Source organism: Stylophora pistillata, chromosome 12, assembly GCF_964205215.1.
Source record: "Stylophora pistillata chromosome 12, jaStyPist1.2, whole genome shotgun sequence".
NCBI lineage: Eukaryota > Metazoa > Cnidaria > Anthozoa > Scleractinia > Pocilloporidae > Stylophora > Stylophora pistillata.
Window position 1 is genome coordinate 8700753 of NC_142530.1, and position 23596 is coordinate 8724348.

At 39.3% G+C, this 23596-nt stretch overlaps 1 protein-coding gene, 1 long non-coding RNA gene and 1 other non-coding gene across 8 annotated transcripts; 1 reads left to right on the top strand and 2 right to left on the bottom strand.

The window, feature by feature from the left end:
- Nucleotides 1-365: 365 nt before the first annotated feature.
- LOC111334462 (uncharacterized) lies at nucleotides 366-22182 on the top strand. Of its 6 annotated transcripts, none has more exons than XM_022940210.2 (12): nucleotides 366-570; nucleotides 11151-11188; nucleotides 11536-11680; nucleotides 14409-14615; nucleotides 15014-15152; nucleotides 15442-15565; nucleotides 16216-16264; nucleotides 16375-16401; nucleotides 17217-17369; nucleotides 18052-18097; nucleotides 19380-19451; nucleotides 20380-22182. In XM_022940210.2, exons 1-12 carry the CDS (start codon nucleotides 530-532, stop codon nucleotides 21523-21525), a joined length of 2187 nt encoding a protein of 728 aa, XP_022795945.2. In that variant the 5' UTR covers nucleotides 366-529; the 3' UTR covers nucleotides 21526-22182. The 6 variants fall into 6 exon arrangements, with proteins under 6 accessions (XP_022795945.2, XP_022795947.2, XP_022795946.2 ...); XM_022940212.2 differs by lacking the exon at nucleotides 366-570 and adding an exon at nucleotides 2329-2474; XM_022940211.2 differs by lacking the exon at nucleotides 366-570 and adding an exon at nucleotides 6295-6461.
- LOC148718671 (uncharacterized) lies at nucleotides 15495-23477 on the bottom strand. The gene is made up of 3 exons (XR_015994330.1): nucleotides 23341-23477; nucleotides 15940-16022; nucleotides 15495-15629 (listed from the first exon to the last, which is right to left on the bottom strand). It is a non-coding gene; the product is annotated as an uncharacterized LOC148718671 (long non-coding RNA).
- Trnan-guu (transfer RNA asparagine (anticodon GUU)) lies at nucleotides 16065-16138 on the bottom strand. The gene has a single exon. It is a non-coding gene; the product is annotated as a tRNA-Asn (tRNA).
- Nucleotides 23478-23596: the final 119 nt, after the last annotated feature.

Sequence of the window (23596 nt, forward strand, 5' to 3'; positions counted from 1 at the left end):
CAAAGTTTAATTAAAGGTATGAAGCAGACCGAATGTCTACCACATTCGCCACGATAAAAATTTCACTGCGTCGTTGCTTCAACTCACTCAATTTCGTATCAGCGAAAAAGCCGAAACTTGACATCGTAACCCTAGTTTTTGCAGTTAGAATCGGAAAAGAAAGCAAAACTTAACACAAATGGTAATTTTCGTCTCGAGACAAACTTTAGACATAAACAAAGGGGTGCATTGATGAGGTTAACATGACAATCAAGGTTATATGAATGGGTTCTTTTCAAGGCTGTTTTTCTATTGGCGACAGTTAGATCACGTGCGCGAGTGGATTTAATTATAGTAAAGCGACTGAGCGTTATAACACATTACCGAGATCTCACCAGATCCAAATGTAAACTTCTGCTATTGCCTAGCTTATGTGAAAACGGACTAAAACAAATATCAAGCGTTGGATTCTTACACTGCGATCCCCGTGAGAAAGAAAAGGAGTTTGTCTTGGAAGTACGCTAAATTTTAAAGGAAACCAAGCTACAAAATGGAAAGAGCACGAAAAATCTCCAATCACAAACCGCTCAGGTCGGTTGTTGTTTACAAATACACTAGCTTATGTGTTGTGAAACCAATTAAGTTTTATCCATAAATAAGTCCAAAATGTAATTTCGTCAGTTCCTTATATTTGCTTTTGCGTTAAGTTTGAATTTTTGTTCTATATTTGTCCTTTAAACTAATCAAATTTAAACAACAGATAGTTGTTAATTTTATGTAATCTTTTCAATCAGGTAAGTGTGAGGAGAGCGCAAACGATACGCAAGCCGATGCGTTTAAAGGGTTATGCAGAAAAGTTGTTCGAGGAAAGATTTTTAAGCTTGCGTGAATTTATAATTTCAAATGGATTTTCTAAGCTTGCGCGAAGGTATAATTTCAAATCCTGGCACTTCTTTAGGACAATATGAAGCTTAGGAAAGGAGAAGTTTGTAGTGTCAACTAGTGGATCAGTTCGGCTCTACGGCCTTATCAGAAAGACAACGAAAGGTGTCATCAACATTCGAGGAACTGCGCGCAAACGACTTTAATTTGCGTGTTCAGGGAGCAGTAACAGAAAACGGACGAGTGAGCGCAGCGCGGAGCTAGCGCGGTGTTTGTTTGATAACGTTCCCTCGAGAGCTTTTATTCATCACCGGTGAAATTTTGTTGTTGATTGGATAAACGATACTTTGTTACAGTGAAATGTTATTATACGTGATCAGCACCAGTTTTTTCGTGGTTTAATCTCAGCACTCAAGAAATAAAAGAACTGTTTGAAAATAAACAATAACAATTTAAGGAATAATGTTTTTCAAATGGAGCAACTGAGATTAATAAAAACCAAAGTCCTTCTCTCCTGTAATATTTCACAATTTTCAACAATATGTGTCATTTCAAATCACTGAAAAGCTATTATGACTAAGAGTTGCTCACCGGAAACTACTAACATAGGCGGTGATGTTTAGTCCTGGCGTTCTACTTAGATAAGACTTCTAAGTTTTTTAAGGACCAGTTTCGCTCAACATTCGACCACGAAAAATATCAACAGTGTGCTTGTTTTAATGAAGTGTCTTCAAAGTAAGTCACAAGTAGTTTTCATCAAGTTATCATTACATTTTTTTCTCCTATTCCTATTGGATACATTTTTTGCTTTCTGTTATCCACAACAGAAAATTAGCTAGCTAGATATGTATTGTTAATCAGGGCCATTTGAATATTGGTCTTATGAACGCGGATTCCAGAATTTGGAATCGTAGGAATCGTAGCACCTTTAGCACCTTTAGCACCAGTCCCCTCCCTCCATATCTACTTTCCAGTGAAATTTATTTTGGTTGGTTCCTCATTGAACTCTTAACTTCATCATATTTGCTCAGAAAAAATTAGAAAGAGGAAAACGGGAACTTCAATCAACTTGAGAAAGGGCATAGAAAGTTTTAAAACGATTCTTCATTGTTTGCTGACCGAGAAAGGATTGTCTGAACAAACACAATTAAGCAATAGAACGTTAACACATTTTTTCGGGCTCGATAACGTGATCTAGCCACTTGGGATGGTGGAAGAACAAGAGGAAAGTTTATAAATCACGAGCCGAAGGCAATGAAGTTGGAATTAAATTAAACTGAAATACGAAGCGTTAGTGTGAAACACACAAACCAAATAAAACACAAAGTCACTTACAAAAAATCGCTAGGAACTAATTGTTTTGACGACCTCGAGAGAACCACCACTCAATTCAATTAACAATTTATAGGTGCTGAAGAGTGCATTGGGATTTCATAAACGTCGCGAGAATGTAATTAGCATATGAAAGGCAACATCTCTCTGAATGAGCAAAATTTCGTTAATAACAGTGCCATTAAGCGCTCCAAAAAGTGATTCTAGAGCTGGGCCATGTTTTGGCAGGGAAAGGAGATGCGTATTCAGTGGTTTTCAAGAAATCAAATGGAAACTTGAACGTGAGTTCAACTGGTGTGTAATTCTAATGAAATCTGTACTATTTTTTTATCGAAGTTTAAACCCATAGGAACATTTCCTTCGTAAAATTAATGAGATATTCAGATCAAAACATGCAGTTTTGTATGCAGGTAAAACATACGTCCAGTAAACTGTTTATCGAAGATTCGTAGTTGATACAGATTTCGAAATCTGTATTTCTGGTCCAAGTTTCAAGAAAATACGTGTATCCCCTGTTGTCCACACAATCGATATTGTCCCCGTAAAAATTACGACCTGATCCTACAACAATTATTCACGTTTTCCACGAAAGTTGTTTTTACGTTATTTAAAGCGATGAATTAAATCTTTTTAAACTTTCGTACGGAATTTTCACTCAGATGGTTTTATTTATTTAAGAATGCACTGTTTTGGTAAAAATGTTGTTGTAGGGGCTCAGAACTGCTGTATATGTACTGTAGAAGTAAAACACTTCTGATCAAACTAGATACCCATTTTGAGTGGTTAAGTAACAAAAATTCAGATCGAAAGATTTCGAATGCGTTTGAAATGAATTTTATGATTGAAATATTCATCATGGAAAGTGATTCGATTTCTCTGCCTCTCAGTTTTGAAAAATCTAATTAGTATGAAATTACGGTTTGAAAGCAAACGAGATACTCCATACGATTCATTTATCTCCTTCTACCTGGAAGGTCTAATGCTGTAATAAATTACGTCGAAATGCAAACGCTTGAAAGCGATCCAAGTTCACGTAGTTTGCTTTGCACCGTTCGCTGCCGCCTCGGCCTCCATTGTTTATTGTTTTCCTGTATCTTTAGAAATGGACTTCATTGTTTAGGTAATTTTCTTTAATCAAAGGCTATTTTTTCGCACATCCCAGGGGTCTTTTCTCGAACAAAAGTAACGACTATGAAAAAAATTAAAATTTCTGCTTCCCCGCTGTTAGTATTGACCAAAGAGTTTTTTTTTTTCGTCAAAACACTGTCAAGTTGTAACCGACCCTGTAAAGGATAAAACAGATAATGGAAATATTTTTTAATTGATTGAATGACAGAATTTAAAGCGGAGTGAACCATGGGTCCAGTCTCCTGATCAGATCAGTTTTGTTTGGAAAATAGAAGGGAACGGTACGAAAAAACAAAGCTTCAGTGAAATAATTCGAAGCTTCAGTAAAATAATTCGAAGCTTCAGTAAAATAATTCGACTGCGTGAGCAAATTAGCTTCTGGAAGGTAAAATCGTTCGGGAAAGAAAAAAAACGCAGACACTTTCATTTCCCTGACTCTGTGGCATTCAGCAGCACGCTTTGATAAAAAAAAGATTACGCATCAATTACATATTTGTTTCGAAAAAAAAATTGCGAGAAGGAAATGCGCATGAGAAAATGCTAATTTTTTTCTCCGCTACCTGTTTTTCGAGACGTGATAAATCTTAAGAAAACAATTTAGCATTTAATTAGCTTTTCATTAGCTAATTACATAAAAATCACCCTCCGACTGACACAACTGCTTTCCCGTCAAGAGGAACATTGTTCGTTTGACGTTGCAAATCGACTACCTGAAGGATGTTTTGTTCTGCTGAAAATAAAACATTTGTTTCGGCAAGCCTTTGTGAAGGGACAGTAATTCCGATTGATTAAATTGTATACAAAACTGAAATTTTTACCCTCCAGGCACATTGTTGTAATCATCTCGGTCAATGTATTTTATCAGATGCTAGTTATTATTTAAGATTTTTGAGATTATTCGCGTTATCGAAACTTTCGTCAGCCTAGATCAAGATGCCCTTTCCAAAATCTTTGAAATGTTTTGGACACCTGTCAATATATTTTGGTCCTTGTTTTACGAGAAACCTCCGGACCATCGCCAGAAACTTAGGGTTATTTTATAAGCCATAGCGATTATTTTTAAGTTCAAATTGGGAAATGAAACTCCCTCACTTCGTAAAACTGAAGTTTGGAGTTCTTATTACTTTTTCTGCTATTTAAAGAAACTTAAGCCTGCGGCATTAATCTGCCACATATGGAACCACATCTTCGTTCCCAGGCTGAAAATGGAAGATCCAACGAAAAAGCCTGAGGATAAGACTTAATTTGGAGGGCTTATTTCTTTTAGAGAAAAAAAGGTTGCTTGAAGTTATCTCAATGAATCGACCTTGTGCATGCTATCTCTGAATTTCTTAATTGAAACACACAAAGTTTTAGCAATACAAAATCTTCACCTATTTTAGATTTCCGATCGCTTTCCCAATAATATAAATGAAATGTAAATTTTTGGGAACAAGCCTAGAGAAAAGAACGGACATCATGCCAAATCACGACTAGGCATTCCAAAACCTGGTAATTACATTTCAGGTTGTTCCACAAAAGGGCTGATATTATGTACTCGGCTATCAAAGGCATGACACTTTTCCCGAACGTTTATGCGAGGCTCCCGAAGTTTAAAACACTTTACGAAAATTTCCGAAGGCATGACGAAGAGTTCCAACCCAACCTCCTCGGTTTCCAGGAAAGGAGGGTCGTAGCCTTGTCTTTTCTCTTCGTTTCTCTGATTGTTTCGAGATTAATGCGCACTGCATATTTAAAGAAACTTTGTCAGCCCAAGATTTTTCGCCAAGAATGTGAAATTGGCCGGCAAGTATGAATAGCGTGGGATCTTGATCATTTTTGATCTGGTAGCTCTGGAGAAATGCCCAAGACGTGAGAGTTATCAGGTCTAACACCATCAGATATGATCCTTGCGTCCGCTGACCATGATCGCATTACCGTCCATTTTACTTCAACCTTGAAACACAAACGCTGAAGTGGGCTTTACATTGAAACATGATTAGTTCCTAACCAAAAAAACAGTTATTCAACCCTGAGCTATCCTTGTTTAAGGGAATTCAAACACTTTCGTCTGTTCATATTTTGCTGCATTCGCCGATCTTAAATGCTAGTACAACCCTCAATGTCTCTACGTTCCCAGCCAAATGTGTGTTTTTGATGGAGACGAACTGAATAGGAAAATGTAGAATGAAGAGATGTGTTTGGAGCGCTGAATTCAGCTGTCAATTACGTTATCATTAGTTGAGTATAAATTACGGAGTCTCCAAACAAGACTACTTTTCGAACAGTATATGGTCAGAGGAAGAGACCAGAAGTGTTTCTACCCACCCCACCCCCCTCTTACGGGGCGCTAGTCCACGCAGGTTACCCCAGTTGACAGGGGGCCGGTTAACCATTTCTAAGGGTGAAGAGAGGCACTGTGAGTGTAAAGTGTTTTGCCTGAGAACACAACACAATAATCGTGTTTGTTGACTCTTAGTCCATTAATTTATGAGTCATTACGACCTATTAGTACACGAAGCGCAAAGCTATTTAAATTCTAATGAAGGATTAATGATGTCTTTTTGCTCGAAGATGGGCCGTTAATTAGTCCAATTGCCGTGGTCTTCATGGAAAATAATATGCGCGGTTCAGTTCGGTGACTGTTTAGTGAAGCTTCACCAGGGCTCTGGTTGATAACTGTAACACCTAGGTGTAAAGCGCTCCTAGTCTATTTTAGACAGCAATAAAGCGAAAATCGATTGTTGTTGCGTTGAAGAATGTTTGCTTATACACCCTTCCACAGTTTCTGTGAGTACATTCAGCGTGGCTGTTTTTTATAACATGTCAGCTTGTCACAAGCGCCAAGCAATTCTATTTCTGTCGTGAGTTTCTTTTGTGTGTGCGTAGTCTCCGTGTTGACATAGCTAATGCATGGCAAAGAAATCTACACGCTTGAGATGACGTCAACTGTAATGACTATTCAAAAAAAAACCATGCGCACTGCACAAGCGCCTTAATTGCGGAGGCCGCAAATTTTGAGGAAGGAAAATCCATTTGTTAGATTGACGGAGCTGATTAACTGCGTACACGGTCGAAGGAACCTCCGGAGATAAATTCCGACTTCTACCCCAGTAAATTTGTGGAGAGAGATCTCGTTACGGAAGCGTAAGCAGCAAAAGGTAGGTTACTCACGCGCGGTCTGTGTCTTGAACAGAGGGGTTTTTAGATGTTCGCCAGTGTTTACATACGTTTTGCATTCCTTCGGAACTAAACCGAAATAAGGGCAAAAGGCTCTAGGTAAACTCCATTAAGGCTATGACCGAAGAACTGTCATGTATTACAAGTCATTAAAAACGCCGCTTGTCTGGAAAAAAGTGCAGTTCAAGGCCGTTCCAGAAACTCTCACTTGGACAACTATTTTAAAGCGTGTTCTTCCCTGTATTCTCGGAAGGGATTGTTTTTATTTGCATACTTCAGCTCGGGTAAACTGTGTTTATATCGTGGTACTCCGTTGTTTAGTAAAAAATCGTCGGACTTTCTTGACGATAAAATCGTAATTGCACGAGAGAAGACAATTCCATTTGCCTCAAAAACATTTACCACGGGGCTACTTAGAATTAGAAAATGAAGTTAGAAAATGAAGTCTTGTGATCAGTGGTGATCATGTATACAAATCTACCCAGAGTTTCTTTTGTATGTATATACATTCTTCTTATCGGATTTCTAGCTCCGTGGATTCTCTTTTCCAGTCAGCTAAAACAGAAACTCGATTACTTTACATAATGCGCTTATAATTACATTTGTTAAAGTTTTGTGAGAGGCCAGTTGAATTCACACAATAAGCATTTATCGCGCTGTTGTAACCGACTTATTTTGCATAACTGTACTTCGCTCGTCGACACCGATGTTTATCGCAATTTCTTACAAATCGCATATGATAAATAATGGATCAAGATTTGGCGCTCTCAGATGACTTTTCCAAGCGAGACATTGCGTTGAATGATAAGAAATTCATTGTGCCAAAACCTCAAAGGCAGACTGACTTAATTTCGCGAATTTTTTCAAAACTTCTTGCAGTGAATAGAGCAACGTTACAAACTAATTACTTTTGTTTATGTACTAACGATTCGTTTCGGACCATAAAACTCCTATAAAATAAGTTTTGGGTAATGTCATGCCGGGATAATGCCATCCGGACCTCGCGGTTGGTAAATAATCTTCTCGTTATTTTATCTTATGATAATAAACATTGATGGGATCATAAGAGAATTCTTTAAACGTTTCTATTTTTGGTTCAGAATAAGTCAGTGACAGGTATGGAGAATTTAAGAATAGAACGGATACCTTTTGAAATCTATTATTGTTCGTGCGCTTCTTTCGATGAAACAGGAAAAACTTACCCTTTTCCTCGTCACTGATAAGCTATCTTTGTACATCTGCAGTACATAATAACGCTCCAGGGATGGAGACTTCAATAAATATAAAATTTATGTGCTGACCACAATTGGCAAACTGCACCAGCCTTTTTGCTCGTATGTGATAAGTGGTTACATCTGTTCATCTCCTTGTCCTGTTTGTCTGTGTTTCACTTCGAGATGATATGACCATCAGTCGCAGTGCTGAGGAATACCTAGAAAACACGTCTTACAAGATACATGCTTGAGCTTCTCACTGAAAGCACCCGCAACTCCCACATAACAACGTTACCATAAACTAACACCGTTTCAACATAATTTACGATTCTGCAAATGTTTATTAAAACTTTAAAAGCTGTAGGTAATGGTTAACTAAATGCCTTTTACCACAATTAATTCATGGAAAGACAAATAAAGCGATAGTAACCACAACGTGTCTATATATGTGTCCTGCACAGAAGCACAACATCGAATTTATGCCAGGAGACCCAAACTAGTTCCAGTGACCTTCAGGCCACCCACCTTGCAGTTATCCCATACAAAGCACGATTGGCAGGTCTGGTGGAAAAAGAAGGCCCTATAGCTCGCCTCTAACATCTCCTAAAGTCTTTTCTTCATTCGCTAGTATAGATAGACATGATTTCAAACATATTTTTGATAATGTATTGCTGTTTCAATCTGAGAGTTTCAGAAAACGCTGTTTTTAGTAAAAACATCCTGCTTTTTTCATCAGTAGTTAAAAGGGATTATTTCAATGATTGTTGTTTTGTTTCGTTGTGGAATAAACAAGCAAAATCCCGGCGGAACATCAGCCGTGCTCGCTTGACGGAATAAAAATTCAAATGTATGCTCCTTTCAACTTTTGTTTCAATTCACGAACTTCTCTTCTTTTTGGAGAAATCAAATTCCAAATTAAATGGATTATTTATTACCCAGGAAACAGATGTGAAGACTTAATCAAAACGTTTCCCAAACGAGCCATTATCCAAGAAATTCTGAAAGTGTAAAATAAAATAAAAAATGTTAAGGGACCTGTCTAAGTCCTGCTGAAACTGACGGCCGAAGCTATTCTTTGTAGCCTCTGCGCAACTTGAAGAAATATCTCTGAATTTCTTTACCCTAAGGGGGAGTTAGGACACCATCGCCATTTCGTCTATTCTGAGATCTACACTAGTCACTTTTTTCGTCCGTAACACGCTTATAGCCTCGATGGTTTAAGGCAGATTAATTGCTTATCACTTAAAGCCTTATCTAAGGGAGTGAATCTTTCATAACAGGATTTCTTGTTTATAAATCTATTTTATCTGTGCAAATCGTTGAAAATCAGCAGTTATTTCAAACTGGCTTGTTGATCACCTTGGCAGAAATTTCTGGAAGAGTCAAAGTACTTTGTTATTATGGTAAACATGCTCTTATTAAAAACTGGATCATTGGATAATGCAATTCAAGACTTTTTATTGGCTTAGCCATTATGGTATATGAGTCAATATACCATAATCTAATATCTGTACATTGTAACATCCGGTTTCTTCTTACAAAATAAAGTCGAGAAGATTTGTGTAATACCTTGGGGGCGTTTGTTTTAATAAAACAATTATATATGAAACGGCCAGATTCTTCGAAACAGTTTTAAAAGTGCTCTTTGCTGCAGTGTCGGCCTTGCTGTTGCTTACAAAATACAGCGACATCCAGTCTAACGCGGATCTGCTCATCAGAGTTGCGGCGAAATGTAGGAACTTAGTTATGTTCTGTAGTTCTCCTACATTTTAAAGGTTCGTTTAAAGAAGATCTAGGGAATTATTTGGTCAATTTAATACATCGTGGGACTAAATTTCTTTGTAAGCAAGTGATAATTTGGTAGAATTCGCCGGACATCGACAGAGTATTTCTTAGTCAAAAGATTCCAGACAAGTCCGTCTGAAATTTGGAGAGTCGGTTTGCGTAGCCTCGCAAAGGGAGAAGCAGGATTAAAGCCTTCAGAACATGAACGAGGACCAATGATGAAAACTCTTTCGCATGTCACATGACCGAGAGGCTGACGCTCTCATCACTGCAACATCCCTGCTCCCCATTAACTGCGATCATAAATGGTCACGGAATCCATAACAGGATCCACGTTTTTGTCGAAGAAATTGAGTTTTGGCAATTTTAAAAGATCTACAAAAATTTACTGTACAAGACGACCTTGCATGATCTGGTTTATCGTCGTAAGGAGGGAAAAGGTAAAGACGCTGTTCGCCTTTGAGTCAAAATTACCATCAAGACCTTGAGCTGTGCGCAGTTTGGGCCGATTGCAGCCGCTATCACAGATCTTGAAAGTGAGATTTGTGCTCTTAAGAATTCAGAATGTTTCTATATCTACTTAGATAAGTAAAGTATTCCAGGCAATTAAGATTTTGTTATCTATTGGGCTAACAAGATGCATCAGCTCTTGTTCATGTGCCTTAGGTTTAGAAGTTCTAAACATTTTCCACGGTTCGAGTGCCTCACGACGTTTTTGTTCAGAGGCTCTGGCGGCTGGACATTTGGCATTTTTCGAGATTACAGTTCTTAAAATTGACGCAATGTATTTGTCTTCTTGTTTTATTAACGACTTGTATGGCTTTATAAAAGCCTATCACGGAGATCCTTAACATCAAGAGTCCTAATCGATTCTGTCAGCTCCATTGAAGAATGGCATTTCACTGATTAAAATTAGAAACGAAGCCATCCAAACGAACCTACGTTTTCGTTTCTAGTTTAGAAACGAAATTAGAAACGGAACTTTGGACCTGTCGACAAGAGATGTCGTGATTGAGTAAGTCCCTATTTTTGGTGGCTTATAGGTGCAAAACACTTGAAATTCCACTCATACAGACCATATGCGTTAGGGCACTCGCATCTCAGCACGCGATCTGCATTTTCGATTAGTTGTATATTCTTAGGAAGTTCATGAAAATTAAGCCGCAGCGGTAAAGAAGGCGGGCCAGACAAGTAGACAGTGGAGGTATTGTAATCTTATTATCGGTGTAAGGTATGTTTTTCTAGGATTGTTATTAGTCTACAATTTCCCTCTATTTGAGCTGAAATAGGCGTCCATGATCATGTGATTGTCATCTCAGCTTCAAAACTTCCCTGTTCATCACGACAAAGACAGTCAATCTGATTTTTTTTTAAAGAACCTCGACACCTGTCTGCAGAGTAATGTAATAATTGCGTGGGGAGAGGTCACTTATCGATAATTCTAGTTTTTGAGTAGGTGGAACGCGAGTAAACAAATGTGTAAACGGTTTTGGCTGCAATATTGTTTGTGTCGAGTGATGAAAAACGGGGATCGATTTGAAGGATTAAAGACGCCCCAAATAATGAGAAAATAGACGCATAATTTATCAAGAAATCAGTGGGAATCCATTGTGGACTAATTACCGAAAGATTTGACTAATTTTCGCAATTCATTTCTTCTTTGTGACATAGCGTGTACAAGATGGAGAGGAAGCGAAAAAACAGAACAGGTATAACGGACGATTAAGCACGTGTACTTCTCATCTTTACAATTATACTAAGGCAAAATATGCTTATCGCGATAAGGTCTTATGCTTCACGATAATCCCTGACTGGGGGACAAGGGTCGAATCGTGGTTGGCACACGAAGTGCTTCCGGAGAAGCAAATGGTTTTAAGGACAAGTTATTACACTTATATTTCAGTTCTTGTACGAACGGCACTGACGGAAAATAATGCGTTGAAATCTTCGAGAGTGACCACCCTTGATTCTGATAGTAATACGTATTGTAAAGAGTATATCTTTACTTATGAAAGCTCAAGCGGTTCTCGGCCCTGTTATCGCATTTCATGTACAGTTGCAGATATGAATGCCCTAAACATCACAACAACAGAAGAAGAACCCAAACAGGAAGACGAAGAAGACGAAGAGGACGAGGAAGAAGAATTCGTCAAGTATGGGGCGGTGGATGAGTTTTATGAATTGGAGAAAGAAATCGGCAAGTAAGTGGAGGCCATTTGGTTTTAATTAGAACGTAATGAAACAATGAATCTTCTCACATGGCTTCTTGCTTTAATTTGATGGTATTTAAACAATGACAGTGCGATTATTCGCGAGCCTTTATATTGAAATAATGATTCTTGATTGAATAAGGAAGATGTTAGGCCACCGTGAGTTTCACGTTTCCTGAGGCAAAATTGGTATTTGTGTTTGGCCGTGCCATGGAGAAATCGCTCTTGCGCAGGATATTTAATAGCGCCATGGCAATGGATAAGTCAGTTTATCGTTCTCATTAACCCACGACTTCCCGGTTCTCATAGTGGCGGCTTTATGTCAAATAGTAGAAACATTCTTTATGAGCCAACATGTTGGATATAAAGCACTATCAATCACAAGACTCTTAGAAATCAGAAATCTGTCTCGAACTTTGTCACTACAACGAGCAGTTTGTGTTACCTAATGTAGTCGGTTGTGCGAATCATAAGCGATCGGTGGAAAGATATCCCGATGCTGCATGTACAGAACTCGCTTCCCAGAGTTCACGCGGCGTCGTTATTACTGAGCTCGCGTAATGTAAGGATTATGCAGAGAGGGAGAAGTTTTTAAAACCCCTGAAAAGGTCTGGGTTTTCAGTTTTTTTTTTTCTTGTTTTCTTGTTGTTTTTTTTTTTGTTTTTTTTTAAGCGGTCGTTGAGAAGTGAATAAATACCCTCAAAATAGTCAGTTTGGATGGGATTTTTCTCGCCAGGGGATGAGCTTTAATGTGACCTACCAAATGGGCTGTTGGAAATAAGAAAAAGTTTTCTTCAGGCTTATATGGTCCCGCTTGACATTATTTATAAAAAGAACAATGTTATCGGATGAAACCCAAGGCTGAAAGGTACGGTTTTGCTTTGAAGGAAGCCTAAACCGTGAGGGTAAATAACCGACTCTGGATGTTTACTAATAGCTTTCCAGATACCGACATACTTAAATTGTTAAAGAAGGAAACGTCACCCATAGTAACCTATTTCTAATCTGCTTTTGTTTGAATATCCCGCTTAGGGATAAGAAAATTGTTTTGCTGATTGAAGGCTTACAAAAAAGGCTTAAAGTTTAGTAAAGTTTATTAACTTCTAAGCATTCTAAATATGTATCCTCTGCATTGAATTCAGAAGAGGGTTTGCCAATTGTGCGTCTGGCAATGGTCCTAGTTTACTCCGTCACGATTTAATAAAATAAACGATTCTATGTTGCGGTCCGTCTGTTCTGCGCTAGATCACAGATTACGTCAAAATGTGGTGAAAAAAAAGCGGTGGCACTCGAGGCGCAGCCGAGTGCGTCACGATGTTCTAGCAACATTTTGACGGTTTCTGTGACCTATTAATGTATAGATCCACGGTAACATGGAATCCACTTCTTTTTAATTGATAAACAAATAATGTTACTAATGGTGACGTCATCTTTGCGTCTGTACTCCAGTAGATCATCAGTAAGAACCAATTAACATGTAGTTATAATTTACCTTATCGTATATCTAAGCTGATGCCAAAATGTGATAAGAAAAAAAAATAGATATACATGGAAGCCGCAAGCGACTCTGATGATCTCACCAGGGACCTTAAGCAATCAGGACGGCAACGCCGAGGAAGATGAATTTCTCGTTTTGATTAGAATTTCGTTAATGGCTGCATGTGTTTACTGTCTCTAACAGCGCCACACCTCAACTTCAGCATAACGTATATATAAGTAGCGTTGAGTTCCAAAAGGAAATTAAAATCATTTGCTGTCGCGTTTTCCATTCGCAGACGACGCAAATTTTGGTGATTTCATGTTTTTGTTTTTCAAAGAAATGTACAACGTTTTACAACGCTCAAACTGAGCTGTTCTACCCATTAGATCTTTTGTTTTGCCGCCTCCTCGTTGCCGTCGCCGTCGTGGTTTGCTTAAGGCCCGTACTTTCGTTAGATGAGCTCGACTCTTCGAACATTTGTCCTTGGCATGTCCATTTGCGCGATACACTTTTCGTGACGACCTGCTGTATAATGTTTTCTTTTTTATCAAGATTTTTGTGGCTTTAATGAGATTATCTCAGAAACTCCTTTCAAGATTGCGATATGTTGGACAGCACCGAGATAACAATGTTTCTTTGACGTCAGTCACTAGTCTGTTCTCAGATAGATTATAGGCAACGGCCAATCAGTGAACGCACAGAATTCAGATTTTTTTTCTTCTTTTTTTTTTTTTTTTTTTTTTTTTCCTGTGGTTACTAAATGACCTAAACGCGAAAACTTATCTTTTGTTAAGGTCGGTTTATACGAGTACAGCTTGCGCGTAGCCACTCCCACTAGACTTCTAGCAGTCCTTCCTTTTCGGCGAAGTCGAACGACACCTCATCCGTCGCACGCGTCCAAAAAATATTAGTGAAAAGAAATTGATGTTAGTGCTTCACACGGAACTGTGGGAGTGAGGTGCACGAAAAATAGGGACAAAAGACTAAACCAGAGAGTTTGCCTTTTGCGTTGCACTTTCAACGCACAAACACGATTGGTTCTCGGCCGTATACAGATATATTTGTCAATAAATTTTCAACACTTGAGTTTAAATATGGTTCCGTGCGGTGTGCCAATATCAATTTTTTTTCACTGTTTTTTTTTGTTAACGCGCAACACGGACCTCGCCTAAAAGCAGGAACTGTTTGTAGGCTATATCACACTCACGATTTAAGACGTCTTTCTTTTTTCCTTTTTAGAGGCGCTTATGGAACAGTTAAGAGATGTACTCACAAAACCAAAAAAAAAAACTATGCAGCTAAAATAATCAAGACAGCGAATAACACCGTCAGGAAGACCGTGTTACGAGAAATTGAAGTCATGCGAGCCCTCGGAACACATAACAAACTTGTTGAACTTGTAGATGCCTACCAGACTCCATTTGAAATCGTGATGGTGCTGGAGCTGTAAGTTCAAATTCAAGTCATTCCTCAACCTCGTTCCCAGTGTCTCTCATCTTCCCGCCCCCTGGAGTGGGAAGATTAATGGAAGCGGAAGGCTGGGGAGAGAAAGAAATTGGTACCTAGGGGGGCGAGCCCCCTTACCCCCCCCCCCTTCCCCTACTGTCGACTCTAACTAAACATGGCCGGTTCAATAAACGATGGCGCAGTTTTTAACGTTAACTCACCCTAATAGGATACTTGCACTGCAGGCTAAAGTTCTCTTCGTTGCACTGACTGAAGTCTTGAGGCTATAATTTATTTACCCAAGGCATTTCTGCAGGTTTCTCTGAAGAGTTAGCCGGGTTATTTTTCGGTATCCTTCAGTACGGAAACCTTTAATCGTTTGTGTTGGTTTGTTGTAGCGTGGAGGGAGGTGAATTGTTTGAACGAATCGTTGCTGAGGAGTATCTGATGGAGGATGATGCAGTGGATTACGTCAAGCAAATCCTCGAAGCTCTACAGTTCATGCATGAAAGACATGTCGTTCATCTGGATCTAAAGGTGATGAGTTGGGTGTCCATCAAAAACACTCATAAGAAGTTTCTCTATTTTCATACAAAGTGAAGTATTTTACTTCTGGCCTCATTTATTGAAAAGCATCTGATATTACCGGTATTTTTCTACAAAGAAAACAAAAAGATATGTATCCGGATGGACTTGAATCACCAATTATCCGGTTAACAGCCGAACGCGCTAACCGATTGCGTCACCGAGACCGTTGCGTACTCAAAGAGTAGTAAAATATGTGCTATTCTGACAGTGTTTAATGTCATTCCTTCTCTTTTATTAGCCAGAGAATATTCTGTGTATTAGTATGCATTCAAATGACATTAAGCTGGTTGACTTCGGACTCGCCAGGAGTCTGGATTCCGAAGAAGAAGTTAAATCCTCGTTTGGTACTCCGGACTTTGTAGGTAAGATTCATTCTGAAATATCTGTCAATAACATCTGCTGATGAAATCCTTGCATAAGATATTTCTGTCAAACCGTACAGAAAAAAACTGAAATATAAGCAGTTAATAAATATATACTAGCTATACATTTGCCTTTTACCGGCGAGAACTAAATAATTTTTTCCAATATTGCGATACAAATTAAGAAGAATATGGGAATGTGGTCTTGAAAAATGCAACAAAAGGAGAGTTAAGGCCTAGGAACCAAAGCTCATAGACATACTCCGTCGAGCAAAACCTTTTCTGCAAATATTTTTTATTGTGAGCAGAGCTAAGAGGGCCTATAGATGTAGCTGGAAAAAAAAAAAAACAATCACTTACTTTAAAACACTCACCTATAAAGAGATATCGAGGTCCATTGCTTTTCGAAAACTACGACCTTTGCTTGAACAGCAAGCATCCATCTCGTATCATTTTGCTAAAAAGAACAAGAAACGTGGTTTACGCAAATTGTAAAATACGTCCCCGGGTGGGCTTGAACCACCAACCTTTCGGTTAACAGCCGAACGCGCTAACCGATTGCGCGACGGAGACGACCGCGAATGCTACTGGCGATTAAAAGGAGATCTCTCAAAAATTTTAAAATTTTTTTTTTTTGTCTTTCTTCCCAGCTCCAGAGGTAATACGGATGAAGCCAGTGTCGACTGCTAGTGATTTGTGGTAAGATTTTCTGTCACTTAAATCCTAAAAAAAATAGTCTGGTTTCTAAAGTGAATTATTTGCTTCCCTTTCCTCAAACTTAGATTTAATTATTTGTATTGTTTTCTTAGGAGTCTGGGTGTTGTGACGTATGTCTTGTAAGTATACATCGGCGAGAACCTCGTTCTTTTAAACTAATTTCCAGAGGTGTTCAATATGTAAATTCCCCCTAAAATATCAATACATCACCCAGCAAACAGGTGATGAGAATGGAGAAACTTAACAGCAGGTGGGTGTCATCTTGATTCAGCAAGGCAGTCTGGGTGTTTCTTGAGATACGCAACCTCGTTCCTAGGGAAAGGGAAAAGCGCTCAGGGAACGAGGTTGTAAGATAAGAGGATTACGTCATATCTCGTATTCTATCATAAATGCTGTAATCTGACAAGAGAAATTCTGAATTGCATTCGTTTTGCTTTCGATTTTTTATTGGTCTAGAAAAATCGCCCCACCCACTAAAGAAATCTGGGCCCAGTTGTTCAAAGAGCGGATATCATTATAGCTATCCAACGAATAAATCGCTATCCAGCGGATAAGTATGGCTAAAACGTACTGCGCTATCCAACGAATAGAGATTGATCAAGCGAATAGCGTTATCCATCCTTCGAACAACCGGAGAGAGATGTAAAACCAAAACCAATCTCGACTTGATCATTCTCGTTATACCGCATCCCCGGCAGGAATTTTGGTTGTTTTCACTTTTAGTTCTCATTGGCTCCTCGAGATTTTTTTCCTTTCCTCTGATTGGCCATCATGATTACTTTTTGTTTCTCTTACATAATTTACAAGCAATTGCAAACCAGTTCGTAGGGAAGATTGCGCGTTGCATCCGTGTAGATGTTGATGATGAAAGATTGTCGTCACCTGACCAGTGACAACATACCTTTGAACAGTCATTCCTCGGCTCTTTTTTTAGATTAAGTGGCTTGATGCCATTTTCTGGAGACGACGACCATCAGACCCTGGTAAAGGTGGCAAAGGCTGACTGGGATTTTGATGATGAATGTTTCGATGACTTGTCCCACGATGCAATGGAATTTATTGAGGGTCTCCTTGTTAAGGAACCAAGGTAATCATTCGCTCTAACCTCAGTTGTTTATTACTTACTAAGCCGGTTCCGTGAGCGGGTAAGGTCAAGAGAAGGCTTTGTTGTTATCAGCACACGTGTTGAGGAGTACTCGCTATAATTCCGCAAAATCGTTGAAGGGGCAAATATAGCAATTGCATGTCTTGAAGTTACGCCAAAGATAAAAACTAAAGCCGACTTTCGTCAATTTACTTTTCAAGCAAGCGAAATTCTTTGATGTAATCTTTTTGCGATCCTTGCTTCACCAAGCTTTTTGTGGACATGAAAAAAAGCGTGGCCAATATACATTAATACAGTTAGCCAAAATTTAATACTGTTACATCTCTATTTCTGTACAGTTTACATAGTTCGATCACGCTTTATGTTAGCGCCGCATTTTATTTTCCCGGTGATGACTTCCAAATGCGAGAAACAATTTCAGCGTTAAAATGTTTGCGGCCGGGTTAATACAAGCAAACACGCTAAGTGATATGAAAATTTACGATTTTTTTTATCATGACGCAAAGTTCTGAGACCATGCGCACAACTGGTACAAAATTGACGTAGTAGGGCAAGAAAACCTAACCAACGAATTTTCACTCAAGTAATAGTTTATTTACAGTCATCAGGAACCCTACCTTCCATTCTTTTTTCACGCTATTAAAAATCTATAAATTAATTTCAGTGAGAGGTTAACAATAGAGGAATGTTTTCAGCACTCGTGGATAAAGGTATGAGTAACTGAGGTCGAATTTCCTCTCGCAATATCGATACGGTATTAAACAGACAAGGAACGAGAATAAAGAAAAATATCAATTAGGGGATCATTAGTTGATCCAGTGACAAATTCTCTGAACTTACATCATAAGGATTGCATGGCAGGCAGTAAGGAGAATCAGTAAACATATCTTGGGAGTGAAAAGGTAAAAGAGATACCTTTTTGGGGAGAGATCTTGGCTAGGTCACTTAGCGAGACAAGAAGTTCTCACCATAGCATGTCACAGGTGTTCAGAGAAATTTGAATTGAGTGTCAGAGTCATCTAGGATTGCATTAGTTTTGCTTAACTGTGTTCTGCGATTGGCGAAAAAAACTATCGCGATCCCGTCGACCAATCAGATTCAAAACTGGCCCTAAGCGTGGCTTGGTTATTCTCTTCTTCCCCGTGTTTCAGGGAGTTCGAGCCCTCATTGGCTCCTTGTGATGAAGATCTTTTTTCTGATTGGCTACTGTGACTTGGTTATCTTCTTGATCAACGTGTCTGAGGCAGCTCGAGCTCTGATTGGCTCCTTGTGATGTAACCTTTGTTCTGATTGGCTCTTTTGGTTTTGGGTTACTCAATCGAAAATTACTTTATCCATGTTAAGCTTCGGAATAATTTCCGATTCTTATTCATTCATTTTGTTACAGCGTTTTCTCAACCGACAGAAAGATACAACTCGCACTAACTCAACTACTTTATTAACTGACGTAATAATCTTACTACGGAGCGATACCAATACCAATACGATAACTATCTTCTTAACTTAGAGCCCTCTATAAGACTTTAACCTCAGTACACTACTGCACAACTCACAGTTCTCTTCAGAGATCCTTGTAACGTAACGATATCCACTAAACTTTTTCTAACGTAGCCTTCCACACGGCTGACGATTCCAATAACAGTAAATAACTCCAACAAATCTCTGTAGTCCTGCTCTGTAATAACACTAGCTCCTCTGGGCTCTTCACGACAACACTAACTCACTAAAAAAGGCCTAACTATAACAGATCGCGACTCCTTAGATATGTTTTACATAATGTTCTAGAATTTTCTAGGGATCTGTGATACGACTATTTTTAGTAACATTACATCGTTATCGCATCATAACAAAATATGCCGACTAAGGGTTCAAGAAAGTTCTACTAAAAGTTCTCAAAGAGTCAGCATGACTAAGCGTTCTAAAAACGTATTCAGTTCTATTTTTAGCAATTACGTAACACACTCTCCATAACAATTTTACTTTCTTTTTAAGGACACCCACGATACAGGAACAAAGATAAACACACAAAACCACAAGGCGTTTATGGCGCAAAGAAGATGGAAGGTAAGTAGCATGCCTAGTGGCGTATCTAGGGGAGGGGTCCGGGGAGCCCGGGCCTTCCCCTATTTTGGGGAAAAAATCGCAGAAGGAAGAAAAGCCGGCAGTTGTGCACACACACACACACACACACACACACACACACACACACACACACACACACACACACACACACACACTCACACACACATACACACACAAGAAGTAGAAGCTTAAGGTATTTAGATGTCAAACACTTGCTTGCTTGTTAGCGTGATAACGTTTGACCGCCCAACGAAAGATTTGATCGAAAGTTTTCGTTAAGTTGTAGTTGGTAAATTGTTATGTTTCTAAACTAAGCAAGCAAGGTTAAGAAAACAAGTTGCTGTCGAGAAATCACAATCTAGTTTGACATACAACCTGTCAGTACCAGGCTCTTGGTTGATAAAGAAGATAAAAAATAATGGCCACCGAAAGTCGGTAGCAGTCTGGTAAGTACAGTGGAACATCGTTTTAATGAACCATTACATGACGAAGTCCTCCGTATAACGAACGATACTTCAGCCCTGCTAAAGTTACAGTAAAATGTATGCCACAAAACCTCGATATAACGAACCCTCGAAGTAACGAACCAATTTCCCCAGTCCCTTGGCACTTTGTTAAATCGAGATTCCACTGTAACACTCTTTGTAGGACCTCCGCAGTTCTTTGTGCGCTTACTCAAAGTCCAGAGTTAACGATCAGATATTTTCGTCACGCAAAACGTGGGGTTGCTAAAGGATCAAATATTTGCCTCTGAAGGAAATGCTGAGTAAAGATGCCTTTAAATTTGAAGAGTGTCGACACAACGCCCAAACACTCTCATTCAAAATGCGGTTAGAGGGAAATGTTTAGCCGGGGCTTAAGGCCGAAATTGATATATTTTAGTGACAAATTTCATAATCTTTATTTTCAGAAATCCGTCAATGCACTTTTGGCTGTTCGTCGCATATCCCTATCTCCTTTGTTCGGCTCCAAAAGAAGACGCTCAATGGATCCCAGCATATTAGCTGCGGCTTCCGAGAGCGAGGAAGATCAGCATAATGAGGTGGACAGAAAAGTTTCCGCGCCAGTTGATCCGTCAGAACTTAGTCTCCCAAACCGTCGCGTTGGGGAGACACGCAGCTCTTGTTTTGGTCTGGATATGGCCACCATAAAAGCTTTGCAGGAAAAAGCTGATAAGTCTACTGAGAAGGGAACGCAATCTGACGAGAAAGAAAATGACAATGACAATGAAACTGTTGAAATTGATAGCGATTTAAACGAAAGCGTAGAACTGAGTGCGACTTGTTATGAAGAACAGGAGAGCGAAGGAAGCGCAGTTGAAAGAGACAACGGTGTTGACCAGGAGAGGTATACTTCGCCAAGACGTAGAGCAAACACGTTCTGTGGATCCACCTTTAAGGAGACGCCTGCAGCAACTTCTCGTGAGAGAAAAATCTCGCAAATATCGATTAACGTTGGGAATTCGTCTCAAAATGACTTCAAGCCGGTTTCTTTTACTTTTAATGCAGAGGACATAAAAAGAAATGAAAGGCGTATTTTAGAATCCGCTACTATTTCAAACGCGCGGCCGAAATTACAGGCGTTTCAGCAAGATTCAACCACGATTAATGGAGATGTAGAAGCCGAGAATTCAATGGATGTGTCGGTTTTAGCAACGCCTGGAAGTCAATTCGACAAAATTAGTCCAAAACCACAGACTTTAACTTTGCAATTGGATAAATCAATTCTTACCGAAGGGTTTACTGAACCGCCCGAGATTAAAGCTGACGAACTACCGACGATTTGTGTCAACGACGAACTCTACCTTTCGAGTCCTCCCCCAATTAAAATGGCTTTAAACAACAATATCGAAAAGGAGGACCGAGAGAGGCGAGCCTCAACACCTCCTCCTTCTCTTAAAACTACTTCAACCATAAACATTGGAAATGTAAATAAAATTCCGGATAGTGTCCAGGCCATCACGGTCCAGCTGGGAAATTTGAATGGGTTGCAACTGAACTCGAAAGAGGTCACGTGTAGTGTTCGACGAGCGTCGACTGGGTCAGCTCCTTGCTAATGTGGAAAATGCACAATGTGATGTGAATTAATTAACGATAGTCATAACTATCGCAGAATTAATAACAAACTTGTATAAATTATCATGACGGTCTAGACCTTCAGGCTTCGTCCATAAGACGACGGGTAACTATGAAAATGCAACTTATTTCCACGATAAGGTCCCGTGGGTGGGGGGAGGGGGTTACACTCCGTTATTTGCCTTAAACTGGTAGGTAAAGTCTCCCGGGGGGGGAGGACTCAGTCTTACTATCTTCAATTATCCGGATAAACTGTCCAATCAGAAACGGATCCCTGCAAAGATGTTTACGTCACTACTCTTTCTTTCCCTTTTTTTTTAAGCGGGATGATATTTGAACCATATAATGCGTATCTTTTCTGGCGCCGGTGACCTTTTTAGTGGGGAAGGAATATAAATAATCTCTGTTCCTGAGTAGACGGAAATTGTTTTTCGTTTTCAGAGTGAAAACTCCGTTCAAACACTCTCCGGTGTGTGCATTTAGGGGATCGTTAATCAAACGCGGAAATTCAAACTGGGACAGAAAATTCTTAAATGAGAAAATCCGTCAGGGTAAACTGACCCTTTCCTGGAAAAGTGAGAATAATAAAGTAGAAGAACGAGAAAGCGTTTCAGCAGGTTTTTCACTTAAAAATGTTACTTTTGTATGTTGTACATTGTACGTGTAGCCCTATGCGCCCTAACATCAATATGCATCTCCTTCCTGTCCTTTATATATTTCCTAAGGCGCTGACAAGGAGAATTCATCGAACAATCAAGGGCCCTTTTAGTTGATGATCATTTCCTTTATTCTCGTGACTTGTATGCAGGTCTACAAGGGATCAGCAACGGCGACAGATCACTTGCAGACATTTCGGACCCTTTCGCCTACTCGCGTTGCTCAAGGCCTCAAATTATATCGCTGGCGAAGAGCTGATTGGTCTATACGCCTCACGTGATCGAATATACCCCAGCTAAAACTGTAGAATATCCGAGGATATACCACGAGTGACATTGCTCAATTTTCAAACCCTACGCCCAGAACGATAAAAGCACTCATTTAAAGTTTAATTCAAGAGGGGAAAGCGTTTAGCTAATGCTTCGCTAAAAATAAAATAATCTCTTATGTTTCGCTATTGGATTTGAAGGGACATGTATGTTTCTTTATAACGTCGTATTAGGGTACGCTGCGAAGTTAATCCTACGAAGAAAACTGTAAGCCGCTGCTCGTAAACATTTTTTTTACACGTTGCAGAAACATTTGAATGATGACAAACAAAAAAGCCTCCATTTGACAAGGAAATAATATGCTCGTATATTTGTCCTTGGACACTATTTGTTCCTCAAAGCAAACAGTTTTCCTCGAGCTTCTCGGAAAACTGTTCACATCTCGGAACAAATGTCTGAAGACAAACATCCGCGAATATTTTCGTGCCAAATGGAGGCTAATATTTATCTAACCACCGACACAGATTTAGTTCTACAATGAAAAAGAATTATAGGGAGAAAGCAAAGTATTTGGGTATCCAAGGTTTGCATTTTGTATTTAGTGATCTTCCCGTTTCTGTCAATCGGGTCGTCTCGTCAGGCAGTCTTTGAAGAGCAATCTTCATCCATATCGAAATATCGAGACCATCTTGTGGTTGTTATATATTTTTTCAGCATTAAATCGGTGCCCCACAACCACATCACGTACCGTCCGAAAAACGTCACTACGTCACGTATGTACAACACGTTACACCTTGCACTTACTTTCTGCTCGCTTCACACTTTACGTTAAGGTTGAAAATGTACGTCTATAAAAGCAAGCTTATTTACCTGACTTGTAAAAACTCCGAAATAAACTCTGCTGTTGTCAGACGAAACGTGGGGGAGATCAAAACAAGTTTTTGTTATTTCACCTCGTCAGAGTTGCACACTAGTTTATGATTCAATAAATGACTGCATATCCTGAAAACGAGACATATCCTGCTCGACGAAGACGCACATCCTGCACGAGGGTGAGCTAATGGCGACAAAGCTCATTTTAAAGACACGTCCGTGTTTAATTAACCCTTTACTACCTAATATCGGT

Bases quoted from the DNA above. Each gene is read 5' to 3' on its own strand.
- LOC111334462 (XM_022940209.2), top strand. From the start codon at position 11,346: ATGGTTTTAAGGACAAGTTATTACACTTATATTTCAGTTCTTGTACGA. The intron at 16,265-16,374 runs GTAAGATTTTCT...TTGTTTTCTTAG, and splicing joins TCGACTGCTAGTGATTTGTG to GAGTCTGGGTGTTGTGACGT. The intron at 16,402-17,216 runs GTAAGTATACAT...CTCTTTTTTTAG, and splicing joins GGTGTTGTGACGTATGTCTT to ATTAAGTGGCTTGATGCCAT.